Consider the following 22,641-nt stretch of genomic DNA (forward strand, 5'->3'; position numbering starts at 1 on the left):
TACGGGCAGCTACCACTACAGATACCAACTACTCCCTCTTCATGCTAAAAGCCTCTATATTATGCCTGCATGATGTAACCATGTATTATCTTGGGGATAAGAGTAAGCAAAATATATTTTACGGTCAGCGATCATTCCTATCAGTTTAATAAATCAACATGAATGCCAACCTTTGCTCAGTCACAAAGCACAGGTTGACGCTTTTGTACTGCACGACTCAAAGGTGCCCTCTGCTGATGAGACCAGAGAACTAATAATAATTTTGTACATTATGTCCAATATCCAGTTGCATTGTGAAAGAAACAGTAAAACAGTGGGCAGTCAGTGGATATTGGCAGAGAAATTACAGTCACATGGACGTTTACACATATAATTTATTGATCTTGTTTCTCACAATCATATATGTAAGTGGAGATAAACAATAACAGTATTTCAATGACCACTTAATTATATATAAATATATATATTAGAATATAAGGTGTATTCCCGTGCAAGATATTTGTATCCTTAAATCTATATACAGTTAGCAAAATAACCACATTAAACATTTCCAGTACCAGTATAATTCTTGCAGGGATCTTTTTGCGGATTGTTTGCAACAGTAAATGAGTGTTAAAATATATCACGGTATCCATATTTTGAAATGCCCATTTGTGAAACTGTATATATTAATGTGTCATATTTTAGAATAGCTCCGTTTGCTAATTGAGTTTGCATACTGTACTATACACCTCAATAAAGATTTTCGATATTTTTTTCGAAAATCTCCTGGGGGGGCGTTAAGAAGTCTCGCGAGATTACCGACTTAACGGAGGACTGGGGCTTGGTCTCGAAGTTTTCAGCATCTGTAGATGAATCATAATAGCATCAAGATGTCGGGACGATCAGGCCGCGCTGAAACACGGAGTCGGGCTAAAGATGACATTAAAAAGGTTCTGGCAGCCATCGAGAAAGTGCGCAAATGGTATGTAGACTATCTGGGGGTCAATATGGAGGATAAGGTAGAAGTAAACCGTAGCGTGATATCTGCTGCGTCGCTCAACAAACTTCAGTCGGAAAAGTTAGATGATTGAGGGGTGTGCTAACCAATCAAGGCTCGTATTTGACAGGAGAGGCGGGGCTAGTTGAGTTTTTCCGCCGAGAGCTGTCAATATGGCTACAGCCAGTAGGCGAATGCTCGGGTAGTCACATAACAATGAAATTCACAAACCTCCTTGGAGCTGTCGCATTGTAAATGAACCTGCTTGTGTCATGTAAACCTTATAATTGAGCGGAAGACACATTTGATCATCTGTCATCTGTACTGTAACTGAGAAGACGTAAGCCTATTGTAACGTTATATCATTTTACATATTTGTACCTGTACCGTGGACCAGAAAAAAATCGTAGTTTTAACGCTGACTGAGCTTTTGTATAAAAGAAAATGTTAAATAATTCTTATTCCTAGGGAGAAGAAATGGGTGACAGTTGGAGACACGTCCTTACGTATATTCAAGTGGGTGCCAGTGACAGAAACAAAGCAGGTGGGGGCTTCTGTTATGTAACATACATAACAACAACTACTGGTGTTTATTATTATTATTATTATTATTATTATTATTATTATTATTATTATTATTATTATTATTATTATTATTATTATTTTATGCATTCCCCTCATTCATAAATTTGACAGCTTTTTTCTGTTATCAGATTTATCGTACCAAATCTACAGGTGGAGACGTTAGAGGACTGAAAGATGTGGTCTTAGAAAACACTAACTCTTTACTGGATTTTACTGGTAGGATTTATAGTGCTTTAAAAAATACGGTCACCACTATATGCATGATAGCACGTAAAGGTTAAAATGTAAAATGATACAAAATATCACAATCAAAATCTTGAAAACCTGAACTCATTTGTTGTGGTCTGATGCTCTGTAAAACTGCTGTATTCTGCGGTACAGATGAAAACAGCAACCAGAGCTTCCTGTCAGATGTTTACCAGTCTAAAATGGATAACAGCAGCAGCAACTCCAGCTCGCAGCAGGTCAGCCCACCGCATACCTCCAGCCTCCGAACTGAAGACTCGCAGCCACCGATGCTTGGCCAGGAGAGTGTGGATGGTACGTACATGTTTCATGGGGCATGTGTTTACACTTTTTCCCTTTAATAGATAATACATTATAGCATTTCATGCTAAGACCGTCCACGCGCATTTATGAATAAAACATCATACTTGATTGAGATAAACTGCAACATTGGTTCCTTTATCTCACGGTGAGTTAAACAAATAAACCAAACCAGGCTCATAAACCGCTCTATTCGAATTATGGCAACAGTAAATAACAGTAAGAACAACAAGACTAATTATGTCTTACTAAGTAGGCATAAAGGTGCGTGCTTCATATTTCATCTCTGAATTCATTCACTGTCAATGTTGCATTATTGAGGCTGTAATTCTACTCTTCTTGTGAATACAGAGCCAGTTCATTCAGGACAGGAGGGGGCTGATGAGCCTCCTACTCTGATCAAGGAGGACCTTCTTTCATCAGGAACTATCAGAAGGAGCACTCCAGACTCACAGGTTTGTCTTAAGAAATTTTGTTTAAGTTGGTGAAAACATTTTTCAGCCACTGTTTGATTGAGAAAACTCTTTGTAGCATAATGTAAAATTGTGAACAGTTCTTACCATGCAAACATTGAAGTGCCCTGCCTATTATGTTCATTTCTACTCAACAGGAGGAACTGGATGAAGCAGGGGCACCTCCTTTAAAGAAGAGTTGCACAGGAGAAAATGTTGTTCTGAGATAGTTTATTTATAATTATTAGGTCAAAGTGCACACCATACCTGTCCTCAGTTGTTGTCAGATTAGCTAAGCTTTACAAATTATACCAATTCTCTTGACCTATTTACGCAAATACTACTCATTATATTTCTGCGAATGACAATGAAGTGTTTCCTGATAAAGCTTTGTTCGCTTTAAAGTGGTGTTTTTTTTTAAATCATTCTAGAATGATTGGAGGGATTTCTTTCATTGTATGGCACGTTACTGCTTTAAAGGCAGTGTGTATTTAAATTCACATGCTAAGGTGTCTATTTTTTTTTTAACAGATTTAGTCATGGTGCACTTGAAGTGTACTTTTGCATGTTTCTTTATCATATTGCGTTATCCTGTTTTATTGTTTACAGGCCATCTTGAAAAGAAATGTGATGCTTTATGCAAATTGATACTGATGTATAGTGATATGCTATTATGTAATAAACATGATGCCCTTTCTGGAACATCTTTTGGCTAATCACATGTAAAAATAAATGTTTTTTATGTTTGTAACATAGTTTGCTTATGTTTATGATTAAAATGCTTTGGTATCCATAATAAATGCTACCTTCCATTTCCGTTCAATGGCGTTATATGGTTAGTATTTATTCAGTCACTCTGCTATATGTAAATGGAGTAACCTATTGTTTAACCAGACAGGTTAAAAATATAGATCATATGGGGATGGACATAGATGAATAAATGCGTAAACAGTATTCAATAAACAAACTAAAAAATTAAATAGTGTTTCAACGGGACAAGTACGTAATAAATGGTGTTATTAATAGTTAATGTTTAGTCGTGTAATGTATGTTATAAGAGGGGCGTGGTTTAAATAGGTTATACGGCTAACAATAGATAGTCATATCAGCCAATCAGCACCCCTATTAGACTTATTCGTCGAGACCGCTTCAAGATGGAGCCAATGAAGGTCGATTGAGGGTGGGGCGTGTATGCGGCGGCTCCTGCTGCCGGGGAAACGGAGTTCCGAGGGTGTGCAGATTTGTGCCGGTGGAGTAGAAACTCCCGCCATTTCGACACGGAATTTATCCCCTGATTGATTCAGGTTACTTTTTATGAATACTTGATTACGCAGTTATCTAAAGTAAAGTTCGCCAGTACGTCATCTCAGTGAAGGCAATTCACGAAACGAGAAGAAGCCTAATTCGCCAACACTTGGATTGTACAGCGCGCGCCAGACCAACTGAGCCGAGGCGAGCTGTGGCCGCGAGTTTCACTTCGGTGTGGGTTGCATCCCTTTCTGTTCATTCGGAGGAGCTAAAAGTTCAACGACTTGTCCCAAGAGAAACCTCCCGTAACCCTCTTGGACATTGCGTAAGGCCAACATGACAGCGCTACAAAAGGAAAGAAGAAAGGTGCGATGAGGCGGGTGACGAGACGCGCACTGTTATTGTTTTGCAACGAGATAGCAATACAGCCTAGTAGCTAATAGCTAGCTGCTACACGTTGAGTGCCGGGCCTGCCGGGTAACGGGAGTCGCTCTAAGATATTTCGAGACAGTTGGATACATGCCAAGGTCATATTGTTGTACAGTATTGTACTAGTTTGTTGCTAGAGGATCGGATTTTTCCACTGGCACCAGTGCCATCTTTGGATTTGAAATGGCACCACTTTTAGGCCGGAAACCTTACCCACTGGCTAAGCCGCTAGCCGAGCCACCAGGCCCGGGAGAAGAGGTCTACATCATCGAGCACACCAAGGAGGCCTTCAGGAACAAAGAGTATCCTTTAACATTATATTGATGCTCACTGTACATCGAGCGAGCCGACACGAACTAGTACTTGTTTTGTCTACATGGTGAAATTTATGTTCCCACTGTTACACGCGCAGGGCTTTCATTGTGCTAACGTGCCTAATTCGATGTTAGCTGAAATTTTCCTATCATTTACGTTGCCCCGCATGTACACAGTCTACACTGGATGACAGGCTCGGTAGCCGACTGCCTCAGCGTTATGCTAGCCGACCCCGTGGAACTAGATGGCCATTTAACTGAGCCAAATATAAGTTTATGTGGCACTCATGGTTGGTCTTGTGCTTCCTTGACGCTAATGGAAAGGAGCTGGTAGAAGTCGTTGTTTCACTTTCAGCTTTTACGGCCCGGCTGTCATTCACTAATGCTAGCGGGCTAGCTAGCACGCTAGGTATCCATTATGTTACAATAGCCGTCGCCCGCTTTTACTGCTACGGTAGCCGCTCGGCCGGTTTGAGCTAACTGCTTCTTTTAAGCTAGCTGGGCTTAGCTCCTGGAACTTTAGTGATTTCGAGTTTGACAGATCAGCTCCTACTTATTAAACACAGCGTTTTCTTGTCTATAATCTGGCTTTGGTTTAGCGACCAGGTAGTTTTACTCATTTGTTTAAATGGTTTAATATAAAAGCTAGAAAAGTGTTTATAAAGCCAGGTATGACAACTCGGACTCACGCACTATACACGTACTCACGTCGTGTTTTACATCAGTATCTTATAACACATGTACGAATATTTAACTCAACCAAGTCTTACATAACATTGGACCAGAACTACCTGTTTTATTTTTTATAATAATTGGCCTTTAGTATCGGTCACTTGAGGTTACGAAGTCAACTTGTTTGGCTCCCATTAGCTATTTGTAAAATTGTTAACCTTTTTCACACATACTATTAGGTAGTCAAACATACTAGAACCACTACCCTTTTCAGATCCTTTTTATTAGTATATAACGAAGTTCAATATTATTAGAGTTGTTTTTCTGTTGTGTTTTTCCACTAATTATCAGCTTTGTTTCATGACTAACTGCAGTTTTAGTTTTTTTTAACACTGCTGTGTGTTGCTTGATTATAATTGGTAAACAACTGGCCAAGTGGATGTTATTTTCATATGAATGTGATTATTTCCTTGACATAATTTCTACAGCGAGTATGAGGCACGTTTGCAGAGGTATAGCGAGCGTATCTGGACATGCAAGAGCACTGGAAGCAGTCAGCTGACCCACAAAGAAGCATGGGAGGAGGAACAAGAAGTCACAGAACTGTTAGTATTACATACAGAGATTGTCTTCAAAATACAATAATCACTACCCTCTGCTGGTTAAAGTCCATAATCATTCAGTCATATTGTTTTTTTTTTCCATTAATCTGTACTAGTTATGTAGGTGTATTAGTTTCTCTAACAGACGCTTAGTATTGTCATGGAAGAGTCATACTTGCCAAGTGAAGGTCACAAGGCTTGTTACTTTGCTATGATTGGGTAAATCCGTTGCTCCTCCTATCATTCTATTTTGAGGGTGTGTGATTGAGTCATCCTTCAATCTGCTGTGGCCTTCATTTTGATGCACAAAAGAGCATGAAGTGGTTTATTCCATCTCCCATCTCCTAGATTATCTAGCACTGAACAGATACATATGCTACAAACATTGTCCTGGTTCAGGCTATATTGTTCTCTGAACAGACTGCAGGACTCACCTGCCTGTGGCTGAAGTTAACTGTTAAGCTCTGTCTAATTATATCTATGAAGTGATTTTAGAAGCCCTACTGGGCACGCTCAGCCTTTGTTACTCTGTTAGGCAACAGTCTTTTTCAAGAATGCTTTTTAGAAATCCAAACAAAGTGAAAACAATTGTAGCATGAATAGAGCACACCCATAATACAATTACCGGTAAATGCTCTTCTGCTGTTGACTGCTAAGCTTGTTCTTAAATTCTGCTTGGACATGAAGTGTTTCATTTTATTCAACACAAAGTGGGTTGTTTATTAAGGGTAATAAAAGGGATAAACTATATTATAATTAAACTGAACTCTGCTATTTTTCTTGCCCTAATGCTTTTCCTGTGTGTGCAGCCTTCAGGAGGAGTATCCACAGTGGTTTGAGAAGCCTGTCCTGGAAATGGTCCATCACAACACGGTGTCTTTGGACAAATTGGTTGAAATGGCGTGGGTGGAAATCCTTACCAAGTATGCTGTCGGTGAAGAGTGTGACTTCTTGGTCAGTTTGACTTAACTCTCTCTTTTTATTTAAATCAACTTTTTTGTACTCTAACATGCAGCTATGAATATTTGCCCTTTTTATCCCTGGTTTGCAAAAATCTCACATAACATAAGTCAGCTGCATAGACTACTGAAATTGATCTTTGTGGCATTACCTGGGTAATTAACTGAAAGTATTTTGTTTGTGTATTTTACAGTGTTCTTAATCTAATTTTTAATTTGTTAATTTCAGATTGGGAAGGACAAAACTCTTCCAGTAAAGGTGTTGAAGATTCATCCTTTAGAAAACCCAGAAAGTGAGACAGCGGAGAAAAAGCTTGAAGGTGCTTGTGACTCTCCATCCAGTGACAAGGAGAACGCAAGTCAAGAGAACCAGGGAAAAGAGCCTCCTCCCCATGAGGAGGAGAACAGGAGGGAGAGTCTCAGTGAGTATAAATCAGAAGAATTAAATGGCATTGCTTTGCGTTTAAGGCTTGAACAAATAGGCTGCTTCTTGCACATGGTTCTTTGCCATGAAACAAATACATTCAATTTTACACTCATTCAAAAGTTAAGTTTCATAGTTTTTTGTTCAATCTTTTGCTTACTTTTAGGTGACAGGGCCCGACGCTCTCCAAGGAAACTCCCAACTGCAATGAAGGAAGAGAAAAAGAGATGGGCAATGCCCAAATTCCTCCCTCATAAGTACGATGTGAAGCTTATCAATGAAGATAAGGTTTGTATCCTGTTTAAAAGCATCAAGAAAACACCTCACGCCTCGTCTTGAAACAAATCACAATATCTTACCCATTATTAAAATTTTGCTGTGCTGCAGTAGTTGAACTTGTTTGTGCATTTATATTTCGATAAGGCTAATGGATTTTTGCATTAGAAAGAAGTAAATTGATTTCTTTGCACTCATTCTGTTGTAGGTGATCAGCAGTGTCCCAGCAGACAGTCTTTACAGAACAGAGCGGCCTCCAACCAAGGAGATTATGCGCTATTTCATCAGGCACTATGCTCTAAGACTAGGCATGGGCGAGAGTGCCCCTTGGGTGGTTGAAGATGAACTGGTGAAAAAGTTTAACCTGCCCAGTAAATTCAGTGATTTTCTTCTTGATCCACACAAGGTAATTCAATCATGTTTTTCTTCTGCATGTTACATAACCTGAAAATGCTTCTTTTTTTTCTTATGCTCAAATATATCTTAAGTTTTTAGCAGAGAATCCCTCCTCAAAGCGCAAGAGCTTGACCTCTCCAGAGGGTAAACCTAGCAAGAAGCTGAAGACCTCTGATGCCACATCAGAAGATTCAGGGAATGAGAAGGGAGAGAAGAAACAAAAAAAGCCACTTAGTCCCACCATCTGGGGCCATATGCAGGTTAGCTCTTTTTTTCTTTCTACAAACTTAGGTAAAAACAGTTAGATTGTTAAATTTAGTGTTTTGTTTAATGTGCTCATGTTGTGTATATATTTCAGAAAATAAAAATTAATGGTTCTCCACTCAAGGTTAAGAATTCGGGGACCCCCAAGAAAGGAGAAGGCAAAACCTTGACGCCCTCCACTCCAAAATCAGGCAAAAAGTCTGGAGAAAAGAAAGAAGGAAAGAAAACTGGAAAGACTGGTGAGAAGAAGCTTAATGTGCTTAAAGCTTCTAAAAAGGATAGTAAAGGTAAGACATCAAAGATGAAGCAGATGACTCTGCTGCACCTGGCTAAGAGCCCACCTACTGGGAGCCCTAAGAAGAGAGCTCGTAGCACTGGATTGGGCACACCTAAACTGGGGAAGCCGCTGCACCCAATGGCTCTGCATCTCCTTCGATACTACAAGGAGAACAAAGGGAAGGAGGACAAAAAGAACGCCCTCTCCTCCCTCATCTCAAAGGCAGCAAAAACCTTATCCTCAGATGATCGTGGTCGCTTGCCAGAGGAGCTGAAAGACCTGGTGCAGAAACGGTGGGAGCTTCTGGAGCACAAGAAGCGATGGGCAGCCATGAGTGAGGAGGAGAGAAAGGAGGAGATGAAGAAGAGACGCGAGGAACTCAAGGAGAAACTGCGAGAAAAAGCCAAGGAGAGACGCGAGAAGGAGATGCTGGTACGCCGTGAACAGTCACGTAGATATGAGGACCAGGAGATCCAAGGAGGCAAGACCCTGCCAACATTTAAGCTTGTGGATATGCCCGAGGGGTTGCCTAATACCCTGTTTGGTGACGTTGCCATGGTCGTGGACTTCCTAAACTGCTATGCAGGGCTGCTCATGCCAGATGACCAATATCCTATCACAGCAGCGGCATTGATAGATGCACTGGCTGGTGAGGGGTCGGGCTTTCTCTACCTGAACCGTGTGCTGGTGGTGCTTCTCCAGACGCTGCTGCAGGATGAGCTGGCTGAAGGCTACAGTGAGCTCGACATGCCCCTGTCTGAGATCCCCCTAACTATGCACTCTGTATCAGAAATTGCACGGTTGTGCCTGCGTCCATGTGACGCACATGGTGAGAGCGGCCAAGGCTCTGAGGTCTCAGGGCTCATGGGGGGCTTTGATGATGTGGTGACCAGTGAGTTCCTGGAGAAGCTCGAGACAATCGAAGTGTTTGAGCTCAGCCCCGAAGAGAAAGTCAACTTGCTGGTTGCTTTGTGTCACCGCATTCTTATGACCTACTCGGTCGAAGACCACGTGGATGCGATGCAACAACGCTCAGCTGAGCTGTGGAAGGAGCGCTTGGCAATGCTCAAAGAGGTGAATGACCGCAAGAAGGCTGAGAAGAAGAAGCAGAAGGAAATGGAAATGGAGGGCAAAGGTAGGAAGTAAACTTAATGTGTTGCTTTACGACATTTTACAACACTACATATACATCTGGAAGCGTAAAGAACAAGTAAACAGGTTGTTTATAGTTTATTCACTTTATTGGGATTTTGTCTAACTTGCTTATAATAGGTGATAAGAAAAAAGAAGTCACTGTCAAGAAAGAAAGCAAAAAAGAAGTGATGGTGGAGCCAGAAGACATGATTAGTTCAGTGAAGAGCCGACGGCTGATGTCCATGCAGGCGAAGAAGGAGAAGGAGGAGATGGACAGACAGAACAAAGGTAAGCAAAGAGTGTGGATCCATTCATAGAGTAATGTAAATAGTTTATTGACCGCTTCATTTAGCGTGCCTGTAGTGTAATGCATCAGTTTTGGTTTTATTGGTAGACAAGTAGTTTCTCCATCGCTGCGGTTTAGTCTAGTCATGTTCCACCCGACACCTCACTCCTATTGTCCTGTTCAGAGCGTATGGAGAGGGAGGCTGAAGAGGAACGGATGCGCAAACAGAAGGCTTCTGCAGAGAGGGCCTTTCAGGATGGCATCACCAAAGCCAGACTTGTCATGCGCAGGACTCCTCTGGGAACTGACAGAAATCACAACAGGTCAGTGTTGTACAGTAACCTGGCAAATAAAACATCAAGTGCACAATAAACGTAACTGTTGTGATCGACCTAAAACATAATTATACGTAATTCTCGTTCAGATACTGGCTTTTCTCTGATGTGGTTCCTGGTCTGTACATTGAGAAAGGCTGGGTGCATGAAAGCATCGACTACAGCTTCACCCCTCCACCTGAGGACAAACCAGGTGAACCTGAGGGGGAAGAGGAGGAGGATGGTGAAGCTGCTGCTACTCAAGACTCTCAAGGTGCAATAATTAAAATGTGTTTTCAGCATGGCATTTTGGTTAGATTTTTGCTTTGCTCATTGTGCGGTTTTAAATGACTGATTTGAATGTCTGTGCTGTAGGAGCTGAAAAGGACGATGGCAGCATAGATGGTGCCATTAGTGAAGGAGCCCAGCAGGGAGCAGCAGTGGTAGACGTCTGTATAGAAACTACTGTTCCCAAACAGGGACAAAACCTCTGGTTAGTGCATGCATTCTGGCTTTTTATTACTACTAATATTATATATTATTTGGCTTTTTACCTTTTTTTTGTTTAGTAGATTTTCATCAATTTCACTTTGTTTTGACCTTTGCTTCAGGTTCATATGTGATAACGCAGCTGAACTGGAGGAACTAGTGGAAAGTCTTCATCCTCAGGGGGTCAGAGAGAGTGAACTGAAATTGAGAATACAGAACAAGTAATTTGAATTTCTTTCTAAGATACATCCATACAGTGTGGTTGCTTATAATATCAATGTTTAAAAGTAAATTAAATAGCTACATTATCAAATAATCTTCTTTTTCATACAGGTATCAGGACATCCTCCACTCCGTCCATCTGACCCGTAAGGCCAAAATGGGTCTCAGGAACTGTGACGGCTACACGGAGCTGCTCAAATATTTGCGCAGCGATGTCCAGGAAATAGCTTCTCGTCTCCACAAGGGGGGCCTGGGATACCTGGAGGATAACGTAGACATTGAAGAGCAGGTGATTTTGATTTGATTCAGACAATATTGGTAATTCAACATTGATGGTTAAAGATGCCTGTGTAATACTATTGTACAGGTGTATGATTTCTCGGCCACTACTATGAAGATGTCGTTTGTAACTGAGTTTTACTCTACCTTCATTTTGTTTACACAGTTGAAAGACACCGAAAGCTTGAAAGACTTTGGCGAATGCATCATCACCATCCAGGCCTGTGTAATCAAAAAGTTCCTGCAGGGATTTATGGCCCCCAAGCAGAAGAAGAAGAAAAAGCAAGAAGGGGGTGACAGCAGTAAGGCAGAAGAGGTGGATGAAGAGAAGAGGCTAGCAGAAGAGGCCAGGGTATGTTTGTATCTGGCTCACAGGCAGCAGTGTCCAAAAAAAAGCTTTTCCTTTTGTTGGAAGAGTTGTTAATGTCACGAAAAAGCACCTGAAACAAGGATGTTGAAAGTTACGGCTTTCTGTTAGGTAGCGACAGCGGTGGAGAAGTGGAAGACTGCTATTCGGGAGGCCCAGACCTTTTCCCGCATGCACGTTCTGCTGGGAATGTTGGATGCTTGCATCAAGTGGGACATGTCTGCCGAGAACGCTCGCTGCAAAGTTTGTCGCAAAAAAGGTAAAGACTCTCAACTGGTGGCTCATAGGCTTGGTGCTAGGGTAAGACATAAAAAGAAGACCCTTCTAGCTGATGAAACAGAGTCTTTAGCAGAGCTACAGCCACACAGCTAACACGTGTCTGACAAAGCTATCTTTCCTACTAATGCAGTGACTGCAATTATCTAGTAAGTCTGTTGTGCGGTCTTCTGCATTGACTGTCACTGTCAGCCCTGTCCAAAGAAAGCACCTACACCCTCCAACCAGTCTCTTCCCTGTTTAGTGTGCAGGCAAAGGACATCTGTGGTGAAGCTGGTGGAGACTAGGCCCAAATCCAGACAGGGCAGCAGCATTCAAAGTGCAAGACAGACTAGTGTCAGGCAGGTCTACATACAGAGTGGACAGCTCCCTAGACCAAGAGGTGAACCTGTAGTGATAAGGTGGCAATAGAGGAGTATTTGCATCATGGACACATGAGCAAAAGGGTTCTTGGTTTTATCACATAGGGATGATGAGCAAAAGGAAAATGTGAGCCAGGCATATTAACTGCAAAAATAATTAAAACAACCTTTTGCAAATATCGCCTTCAGGGGATGATGAGAAACTTATCCTTTGTGATGAGTGCAACAAGGCTTTCCACCTCTTCTGCCTGCGGCCAGCCTTGTACCGCATCCCTTCCGGAGAGTGGCGGTGCCCAGCCTGCCAGCCCACTGTGGCCAGACGTGGCTCCCGCTCAAGGTAACCCTCAGCCCGACGCGAGTATCTGTCTCTCTCCTCTAATTTTAACTGTACTGGACTGTATCCTTTACCAATGCCATGACCAGGAAACCCCATTTTCAACAGCGGACCAATTCCATTTTATAACAACTTCATTCATTAACAGGAACTACAACCAAGACACTGATGAAGATGAGGATGAGGAGGAATCTGAAGAGGATTCGGAGGAGGAAGATGAGGATGAGGAAGAGAATGACTACAAAGCCATGGGACACAGCTGTGCGTATCAGCATATAAAATAGTCCAAGTTTTGCCAACTTGTCAGCTTTATCAAACCTGATGCAGTGTAATCCAACAGTTTCACTCTTAAATTACATCTCCCATATATCAACTTCATATTGTCTGAGGCAGTGCTACAGTTAATAATAGTATTGCCCACTATCCCTGTGCATTTATGACATTTCACCCAATCTCTGAAGCTTGTGCTCCTTTAGTTCTGGTGATGGGAATGAGAGGAATGCTGAAAGGGAACTTTGGCCCTTGTATCTTTTGTGTCTGTGTGTTGTGATGTAGCAAAGCTCAGGTCTGGCCTGTGCTTTGAAGCCATGCCTCACTGTGGTTTCACAGAAAGTATGTGGCAGGATGATCCTCTCTGTCAGGTCAGGTCTGCATGTCAAGCTGACCGCTTAACTATTCATTCGCAGGATCACAGTTCACCTGTCCTGAATATTTTTCACATTTATGTCACAGGGGTGTGAATTTCTTTGGTCAAAACATCAACAACATGAAACATTAAATCAGTTTTGTTTTCTTAAAGTCCTGTAGAACCACATTTGATTTCCACTACTGATATTTTACAGTGAGACCAAGGAAGAAAAACAAGCAGTCCGTACTTCGACAGAAAAGTTTAAAATACAAATCCAAGAAGCCGTCTGCTTCTAATAGCCATAGCAGCAAGCAGAGAGGTGGACCCAGCAGCCCTGCAGACATCGATGAACTGGTAAGAACTACCAGGACCAGCCAATCATTTTCCATCCAATCTCATTTAGTTTGAAATGCTGTTTCATTGTGCTGTGTACCTGCGGTTTGTGAAGGTGCGACAGAGTTCCGTGTCGGGGGTGCGCAGGCAGGCGCTGGAGCTGGAGAAGTGTGAGGAAATCCTAAAGAAACTGATCAAATTCCGCTACAGCTGGCCGTTCAGGTGAGTGGATGTGGATGAACTCTTAACAGCCTGGTCCTCTGAGCATGTGAGGGTACGACCAAGGCGACAACTTCTTAGACAAAACCCTTTCAACAAAGTCTGTAAAAACACAAATTTGACTTAAGATCTGTAGTTTACTTGTGTTGCTTCATCTTTTTTCAGGGAGCCTGTTTCTGCAGATGAGGCTGAAGACTACTTCGACATCATCAGCCAACCTATGGACTTCCAGACGATGTTGGGAAAGTTCGGCCAGGGCTCATACCGTCACGGCCACGACTTCTTGGAAGACATAAAACTGGTGTTTTCCAATGCGGAGGAGTACAACCAGCAGGGCAGCGCCGTGCTCTCCTGTATGGTGAAGACGGAGCAAACCTTAACAGAACTGCTTCAGAAGCTGCTGCCTGGCCTCAGCTACCTCCGCCGACGCTCACGCAAGCGCGTCGTGCAGCCTGCTGCAACCTCAGAGGACGAGGAGGATGAGGAGGAGGAGGAAGAGGAGGAGGTACAGGAAGAGCAACCCAAGAAAAAAATGCAGAATGGTAAATTGAAGAGGAAGAAAACCAGGGGTGGCCGGGGACGGAGACATGAGGAGGATGAGAGCGAGAGTGAGGAAGCGGAGGAGATCGGACGGAGGAGGAGTAAGCGAACCTCCGCCACCACCGGCAGGAAGGATTACAGGGAGCAGGATAGCGACGGCGAGCGGGATTCGCGTAGAACTCGTCATCGGGGGGGACGGGGTGATGCTGGAGGGGCCAGCAGCGACGAGGACCGGTCCAGCCAGCAGCGACATTCCAAGAGACAGAAACGCTCATGAAGCCCCCCTTCTTTTTAAAAAAATTCTGTCCTGCTTCTCTAAAAGTGATGACGATCCCTCCACCACCTCCTAACACAGCCAGCAGGACTTGCTACTCAGAAGGACCGTTTTGTGATTTTTTTTTTTTTTTTTTTTGTTCATATTTTTGAAAGAAAACAGGTTTATATTTGTAACATGTTTAATATTGGTAAATCTTTTTCCCCCCTCCCCTGCCAAGAAAAATTGACACTTGGGATACTGGATAGGTCTTCATAGCTCTTAAGACTCTTTTGATTTTGAGTTCCAAGTTAAGCAAAACACAGTGTGATTCTGACTCGATGCTGTCCTGTGAACTGCTTCACAAGTTTCTTTTAAAGAATTGTGCTCCCCAGACACCAGTACTGTATAATCAAAGGTTTGTCTGCATTCATTGCCCAGCCAGTACGTGGCATTACAGCCAGGGTTGGAACAGTGTTTTATAAGCAAGCTTAGCCGTAACATGTTTGTTCCACACACATTTGTTATGAGTCATTGTCTTAAAGTACTTGTTAAAGAGAATGTCCACCTTGCTGAAACCCCAACATCTTTTTTTTTTTTTTTTTTTTTTTTTTTTTTTCTTTTCTGTCCCCTGTAAATTTCTCTTGTTGCTACACGTCTTGTCACTCAGATTCTCTTCAGTCAAGTACAAGTTTGTAGATAAACAGCCTAGAATTATAGCTGTAGTATCGTTTTCTCGTTCCAGCCAAAGTTCAGCTTCACTGACTAAAAGCTGGACAAAGAGGGCAGGTGACCCGCATCGCATCGGTTTAATGATCCAAACCTCAGCATTTTGTGCCAAGTCGTCGTCCTTGACATGCAAAGCTGAGCTCCACATTGTCCTCGTCCTCCTCGGCAGTGTCCTGTCACTTTAAAAGAACCGGTACCTCAGCTCCGTTTGCACTCCTCCTCCTGTGTAAAGTGCACCTATAACGCCAGCAGCTGATCACTGAAATGATGCACCATTTGTAAACAGTGTTTGAAATGGCACATGTGATTTGTTAATTAAGAAAATGGGCATTTTTGAATACTGTTTTTTGCACATTTATTTGGTTTTGTAAGAGAGTTGATCTTAATCACATTCAATAAATTGAGGTTTAACCAGGGCTCTTATAGTTCATACCAACAACATATCCCTTTTTTTTTGCCAAAATAACTTTCAGAGAAATTGGTCCCTTTTAAAAAAAAAAAAAAAACATGAGGAAGCGGCTTCTTGAAAGTAACTGGACGTTTCCCAGCATGCCCTGCTCCCATCACCAGGTGGTGCTCTACGCCTTAGAATAGTCCTGTCCCAGCTATTCCTAGTTGGGTGACACTGCTGTGGTCAAGGGGCATGGTGACACGTGATGCACTATTCGGTGCTCTGACTGTGCTATTAAAGGAGCGTGTTTGCTGGTTATGTCTACACACAAGTCACACGTTTTTAAAGAACACCCACTGAATGCAGAACCTTCCGCTGTGCAGGTCGTCCGGCCCAGTGTAAATAGTCAGTGGTTGCTTTGCCCTTTCCTGTCTGCGCTGTTCTCTTGTTTGTTTGTTTTTTTTTGTGCTAAAATGTTATCAAGCCTTGATTGATTTAATCTGGCTGCTGTGTTGTTTTTAAATCTCCATATATTGTTTAAATTTATCTTTGTGGCTGACACGATTGACAATTAAAGTCACTGTTCTGTTTGACTTTAGTGAGCAAGCAAACAGTAACTGCCCCTCTCTAGTGAGAACTGCCTGTAAATGCTTTTTTTTTTGTCTTGGGGAAACTGCAAAAGTCTTTTACACTTTGTTTTTTATATAAATATATATATTTATAGTCTAAAGCTGGGTTTGGGCAGGATCATAGGATTCACATGTAAAGAATTTCCAATAAAGGCTATGGACAAAGACCGTAGTTCTCCCTGTTTTGTATTGAGCCCGCATGTCCCCAGGTCAGCCAGCCAGACAACACTGCCATCTGTAAACCTTGTGATCAGACGCTGAACAGGGAGGAACACGGGCTAGCCGTGACCACTGACTTGTCTCATTTTACTTTTTAATAAAGCGGCAAACTTTTGTCTCACTTTGGTCTCAAGTCTTTTTCTCGAGCACCGGTGGCGTCTACGCCTCGTCAGCGCGAGGAGGTTCCCTCACTCGACAAAGAGAGATGAGCGGCTTGGATTGAAAGTCGTCTGTGGACACAGTTTGTGCAAAAACCTGAAGGTGTTTTGGACATAATTGCACAACCTTTGCTCTAGACTGAGCCAAGATGAACTGGTTTAGAACACTTGTAGGGCTACGAAACAAAGTTATAATTTCATTAGGCTGTGAAAAGAATTCAAATTGTTGCTGTTTGGAACACTGAATATTTATGGAACTTTATTCCAGCATCTTGACAGTGGATGTGGGTTTGTAAAATAAGGACCCTGTTGCAGAGTCCAAACAGAACTTGCTTATACAGGTATTGTAGTAGCTTTTCCCAGTGTTCCCAGTGATGAACGTAGGTTGGCGATGTATGGAGCAGAGTAAATGGCTGCTAGTGAGGTGCTGACAGTTTGTGAGCCATCTGTAACCAGGAAACAGGTGTAGAGGAGACGATAGATGCGAGTAAAGGTCAGAAATGTGAAAAGGGGGAAAGTGTAGCACTTGATTAGTGACAGTTTAAGCGCAGCAGCAGCTGCATCGAGCCTTCGACCGTCCTTTACAACGCGATGAATTATTCATTTATAACATAACTCTGAGCTGTTTTGTTGCCTGCCTCTCATTCATAGGCAGGTGTCTGCAAAGTAAAACAGTTTAACATGTGACCTGAGTTCGTCTACTGTCACGTCTTTGTAATTCCACCATTTTATCTCTGAGCTGGAACACCAAATAAATCCCAGTGCCTTTTGGGGAAATGGAGTCACCAAGCTGTGATATTGAATTATGATTGGAATGAACTCCTAATGAACTCTAGAAAGTAGAAAGATCACTTCACACTTAGGAGGCTTAGTCTCTTCAGCACCAAAGAATTTGCTTTTAACTTCAATAAAAATACAGTCCAGACATTTATTTGAAGTCTGTGGAGTCGGTGAGGTTCTTTCCAAACTCCTACATCTTGCGAACCATTGTTCATTCCTCACAGGGTGCATCCTCCACACTGAAGCGTAGCTGAGACATCCATTAATCACCAGCGTTTCGTTCTGTAGTTGTGGTCTAAGGACGGAGACGTCCACAAGCAGCTCGATCCAGATTATTCATACATGGTCTCACATAAAGCAGATTTCATCCACTTTAGACCAGATTGTTAGCAAATTTCAACTTGATGGGTGGAGTTTGACTAAAAACCGGTAAGTTAAGGAGATTAGACATCTCACCAGTCACAGCAGCAGAACTCTGAACCCTGTGCAAACTGTAGTGGGTTCATCCACTCAGGGCAGAGTGGGACAAATATTTACCTCAAGTCCAGCTCAGTGCAGAGGGCGATGTCACTGTGGCTCCGCCAGATGTGGAGAAGCCCAGTGGAGTCATTCGAGTGCTCAGATCAGTGCTGATCTGTGCTGCGTGACAATATTTCAATAAATGGATTGATTCTATCATGGACAGGGATCTATTTCATAATAATCGCCTTCACGGTCCCCTTCTCCATGTTTTGTGGCTCGGTTTCGCCGAGGCCCGCAGCACTTGCTGCGTTTTCGACACCTGTCCCACCGGTGCCGCCGCCGTCGCGAAGCAGCGGGTCGGGCGCTCCTGCAGGAGTCGGCGCTGCAGTGCATTAGGGGAAATCTGAGCCGTGAGCTTAAACTCGATTTGTGTCATATCACGGCACGCATCAGAATGAGCTCAGTCAATAGTCTATCACGCTGGCAGCTGCAGGAATGCACACACACACACACACACACACACACACACACACACACACACACACACACACACACACACACACATACACACAGAATGAGGACAGAAGGGATAGAGACAGAGAATCCTGACAGCCTGCCAAAACAGAACCAAGTTAAGTAACGTGATTATTCAGAGACTAAAGGTGACCTGAAAAACGAGTGTCAAAACCAACTTATATGACCGAAGCAGCAGCTTGCCCTAATTTTCCTCTTCCTCCTACTTTAAGTGTGAGTACAAATGATTATTAATGTATTATTCACAAAACAGAGCCTTCTCCCACATTTTTTCCCCCACTGATGCGCGTCCTCTCCCTTTGATGATATAACCAAAGTAAGAGGGAAGAAAAGCGAGGGAACGCAGGAACGGAGGAGTTCAGAGGACGGCTTTCCTCCTGGGAACGCCGAGCTCTCCTCCCAGAGGGGATCCTGCTCTCTTCTGAAACAGTCTGACTCTTCCTGTAGACCAGACTCCAAACAGCAGCATTTACATATCACTCGTATATCCCCTCCACCATGACGGCAACAAGACACATCAGTGCCAAAACACACACTTACACACACTCGGCCTGTTTACAGCATTTATATCCGGCGGCTGGCTCTTTTTTTTTTTATTTTTTTTTTTTTATTTTAACAAACAGGTACATATTGGGTATGCGCGAACATGCTGCTTCCATCTTTATCAATAATATTTTAATTTAAAATTCGTATGAAGGCACAATTTCGGAGAATATTGAAGGCAATCTGAGAAACAGAGAATAATAACCCCCGAATCACCCGGGGATTTCTTTGAACTCAGGGATCCAGATATGGAAGCAGTAACAATTGGATGAGCGTGCTACAGGGAAGATGAAAGGCAGTCAAACTTGTAGACGTAATAAGTGGGCTGAGGCCTTTCATGATTCATACTGAGGCTTCATCTCACCATTCAGTCAAGCGAGTGATCCCGAACGTTGAATAGGCTTATTTATATCTGCGGATTCTTTGTAAAGCTTAGCAGTGGATGACAGAAAGCCAATTAACGTCCACCCACGCTTTTGTTTAGCGACACGGAGTCATTTTGTGTTAAAAATTGCCGCGATTGTAAAAGGTTTGTCCCAGTGCGTGTACCTGGTGAGGCTGCGGCGCCGCAGGGCTTCAGCTTGGAGTCAAACCAGGGAATAAGAGCATGCGTGTTCAAAAATAACAAAATTAGCAAAGTGTGTGGGGATTAAAGGCCTCACACAGCTTCAATAGATAGGATTTATTGATTTATGAGCTTTATACAGGATTAATATGGATTAAAAACAAACATTATGTATTAATGAATTGAAGGCGTGATGCTATAGGCAGATTTGGACTTGACGTAGACTCTGGTCGGGTTCTGTTTCTCGAAAGTTTAGGACGATGGCTGTGTCCTAATCGTGTCTTACACCGACTCACTTGTCAAGTCAGATCCATTCTGGGTTACGTGACGGCGGCGCCGCCGCTACGGCTCATGTTCCTCCGGAGAGCGCGCCGAAGCGCGGCGAGAGGAATTTCAGCAATAAATAGATTAAAGTGGCTGAGAAAGCTCCACCGTGCACATGAGAAAGAAATAAATACAAACAAGAGCGCAGCTGTTGGGGCTTTGGCTCAGACTCCAGTGTGTTCTTAACGTGTGCGTGTATTTAGAGAGACACAAAGAGGGACATTGCACCGCATAGAAACGTGTGTGTGAATATGTGTGAGTGTACATGTGTGTGTGTGTGTGTGAAGGTTTGCATGCGTCTTAATAGGAAGCAGTCACAGGGCTGCTGACGGCTCCATAAAGGAGCCTTTGAATGGCTTGGCTCTGGTAAATTCATAGCAGATGTGAGGGAAAGAATATCCACCCAGGTTGAGTGGCCCTTCGCTGTGAAGGTGACAGGAGTCCAATCCAGGGGAGGCAGACGGACGGCAGACAGGAGCCAGGAGACACACACACACACACACACACACACACACACACACACACACACACACACACACACACACACACACACACACACACACACACACACACACACACACAGGTTGGGTGAACTCCAATCAGCCAGGAGGGAATTCTGCACGACTCCCCTCTTTGACTCACTCAAATAATTCTCCCTTTTATTCCTGCAGGAAAGCGTCACTGTCTGTGCGCTGCTCTCTGTGCAGGTTTTCCATTCAAGGTGTGCGCTCGCTTCGGGGACCGTTTCACGCTGCACGGAGCCCTCGGCTTCTCTCCGGACCCAGGGAGAGTGGAGCGCTCCGGTGCCCAGGCTTCATGCCACCTTTCCTGGCTCTGACCGGTGCTGGAGGAGGAGGGGGGGGGGCGGGGGGGGTCTGGCACCTCACTGCCAATTAACATCCCCTCAGACTGAGAGCAGAGCCAGGTAACATATGATAGGCCCCGGTCTCTGTAGTAAAGAGCCCGGCAGACAGTCATCACAGGAGCTGGTCCAGGCGCTCGACATCTGTCACAGGCTCTACCTGAAAAAGTCCAAACAAAGGATTAAGGGAAGCAACAAGAGAACGTTCAAAGCTCTCTTTAATTTAGCTCATACGCAGACATGAACCCTTGTTTTCCAGTGTAAACCTGACAAACACCCCCTGTTCAGTGTCAGCCCGGCAGCCCCCAGCTTTAATTCAAAGTGTGTGTGTGTGTGTGTGTGTGTGTGCGTGCGTGCGTGCGTGCGTGCGTGCGTGCGTGCGTGCGTGCGTGCGTGCGTGTGTGCGTGTGCGTGTGTGTGTGTGGGAGGGGGGCTGCATCTCATTCACACACTCCCTGCGCCTGCTACAGGTAATTACAACTGATAGATGGAACATTCCACTTTATTACCTATGCTGCCATAAAACAAGATGTTCATACAATAAACTTTTTTTTTAGCCGAAGCTGACGAGGGTCTCCGTGTGCCAGCTCATAAATGACGCCCCTGCGCTTTGTGTGTCCGGGGGCGACTGGTAAACACAATGCGAGCTCGTTCTCACTCGTAAAAAACAACTCTGAGCGTGCTGCAAAAGCTGGAGTGTGTGTGTGTGTGCGTGCGTGTGTGTGTGTGTGTGTGTGTGTGTGTGGGGTCAGGGATTCCTTGAATGAAACCCTCAGAACAACGAGGTCCTCAGAACCACGGAGGACCCTCCCTCCTGCGAAGCAGCTGACAGAGGTGGTCTCGCGCTCAAAGGTGCTTTCAGGAAGTCAACCTCTGGAGAGTAAGCAGATTTTACTGTGTAACACAACCTCCTCTGTGCGTGTGTGTGTGTGTGTGTGTGTGTGTGGGTCCGGGCACTTTGTCTGCAATTCCGGTTGTTCCATTCGACTGCAACTGAAAACAAACAGTAACTAGAGAGACTTCACACCCCGAGCGCCTCCCGGGTGGATAATTACTCCGCGTCACCTGACTGCGCCTCGTCTTGTGCGTTTGTTTGTCTGTTTCCATCTTTTCATCCACCGTCTGTCAGTCTCTCCTCTCCTCCAGTCGAGCCGCTCTCTCCTCGCATCCACGCTCGGGTGGAGCTCGGGGGAGAGACAAAGCCGGAGGGGCAGGCCGGCGGGCATCGCTTTCACTTTTAATTAAAACTTCACACCCAAATAAATGTAGCCGGGCGTCACGCCCACTCATATCGCCTATGGAACGAGCCCACCAGGGCCAGATGTTTGCTTTAGTGAGGATAAATATCTAAGTGGCAGCTTTCTCTGTAAGGGAATCTGCTCCCTCTGTCGTTTTGTCGGATTAGCTGCGGTAAGGAAAACATGGGGATCGTGTTCCCTGTGTTTCCCACTCTCCGGCTCGTCGGCATAAACACCGTGGGTTCTTGGCCCTCCCCACATCCGCCTCCCCGGCCCCCCCTCGGCCCCCCCTCGGCCCCCACTCGGCCCCCCGGGGTCCCAGCGTTGGGTTTGTTTTAGTAGCGCAGCCCCTGAAGAGTGTTTGGTTGTGTTGCGTGTCACACCGGGTGATTGTTTGATTATGTTGAGTGTTACACAGTGAGTGTGTGTGAGCAGAAAGGCGGGTGGTGGTGTGTGTGTGTGTGTGTGTGTGTGGAGGGGGGGGGGGGGTCTAATCCCTCTCTGCTTTGTCCTCTGCTGCACAGCTTTAGTCTTTGCAGGACACTTCACGCTGGAGCTGCAGGCGAATTGATGCGGCCGGTTCTGAGAGTGGGACGGGTCCACTCACGCACAAATAGAGGAGGGGACGTCTCCGCGTGGTCAAATAATGAGCTCAAGCGCCCCGTGTCCTCCGCTGTTGAGCCACAGTCGTCTCTGACCCACATCTAACATGAACATCTTCCCCAGGAATGAACGCGGAAGCGCTGAA

At 44.1% G+C, this 22,641-nt stretch overlaps 2 protein-coding genes across 4 annotated transcripts; both read left to right on the top strand.

Annotated features, from left to right (window-relative positions):
- Positions 1-799: 799 nt before the first annotated feature.
- Positions 800-3,385, top strand: bcl7bb (BAF chromatin remodeling complex subunit BCL7B b). The gene is made up of 6 exons (XM_029171272.3): positions 800-964; positions 1,448-1,523; positions 1,693-1,780; positions 1,946-2,104; positions 2,462-2,565; positions 2,721-3,385. The coding sequence occupies exons 1-6, from the start codon at positions 852-854 to the stop codon at positions 2,790-2,792; spliced, it is 612 nt and encodes a 203-aa protein (XP_029027105.1). The 5' UTR covers positions 800-851; the 3' UTR covers positions 2,793-3,385.
- Positions 3,386-3,743: 358 nt separating this feature from the next.
- On the top strand, positions 3,744-16,548 carry baz1b (bromodomain adjacent to zinc finger domain, 1B). 3 transcript variants are annotated; one of them, XM_029171267.3, is made up of 22 exons: positions 3,744-4,541; positions 5,714-5,830; positions 6,637-6,781; positions 7,016-7,208; positions 7,377-7,498; positions 7,695-7,892; positions 7,975-8,142; positions 8,241-9,558; positions 9,696-9,845; positions 10,028-10,166; positions 10,268-10,431; positions 10,533-10,650; positions 10,769-10,867; positions 10,980-11,157; positions 11,314-11,499; positions 11,626-11,773; positions 12,035-12,172; positions 12,342-12,489; positions 12,635-12,747; positions 13,329-13,468; positions 13,563-13,669; positions 13,832-16,548. In XM_029171267.3, the coding sequence occupies exons 1-22, from the start codon at positions 4,423-4,425 to the stop codon at positions 14,481-14,483; spliced, it is 4,860 nt and encodes a 1,619-aa protein (XP_029027100.1). In that variant the 5' UTR covers positions 3,744-4,422; the 3' UTR covers positions 14,484-16,548. The 3 variants fall into 3 exon arrangements, with proteins under 3 accessions (XP_029027100.1, XP_029027103.1, XP_029027104.1); XM_029171270.3 differs by having other exon boundaries at positions 3,745-4,541; positions 8,271-9,558; XM_029171271.3 differs by lacking the exon at positions 12,035-12,172 and having other exon boundaries at positions 3,746-4,541.
- The last annotated feature ends 6,093 nt before the right edge of the window (positions 16,549-22,641 follow it).

This window comes from Betta splendens, chromosome 13 (genome assembly GCF_900634795.4).
Source record: "Betta splendens chromosome 13, fBetSpl5.4, whole genome shotgun sequence".
In the NCBI taxonomy this organism is placed as follows: Eukaryota; Metazoa; Chordata; class Actinopteri; order Anabantiformes; family Osphronemidae; genus Betta; species Betta splendens.

Excerpts from the sequence above, each read along its gene's own strand:
- bcl7bb (XM_029171272.3), top strand. The coding sequence starts at position 852 with ATGAATCATAATAGCATCAAGATGTCGGGACGATCAGGCCGCGCTGAA. Across the intron at positions 965-1,447 it reads ATCGAGAAAGTGCGCAAATG|GGAGAAGAAATGGGTGACAG; the intron begins GTATGTAGACTA and ends TCTTATTCCTAG. Across the intron at positions 2,566-2,720 it reads GGAGCACTCCAGACTCACAG|GAGGAACTGGATGAAGCAGG; the intron begins GTTTGTCTTAAG and ends TCTACTCAACAG.
- baz1b (XM_029171267.3), top strand. The coding sequence starts at position 4,423 with ATGGCACCACTTTTAGGCCGGAAACCTTACCCACTGGCTAAGCCGCTA. Across the intron at positions 4,542-5,713 it reads GAGGCCTTCAGGAACAAAGA|CGAGTATGAGGCACGTTTGC; the intron begins GTATCCTTTAAC and ends TAATTTCTACAG. Across the intron at positions 7,209-7,376 it reads GAACAGGAGGGAGAGTCTCA|GTGACAGGGCCCGACGCTCT; the intron begins GTGAGTATAAAT and ends GCTTACTTTTAG.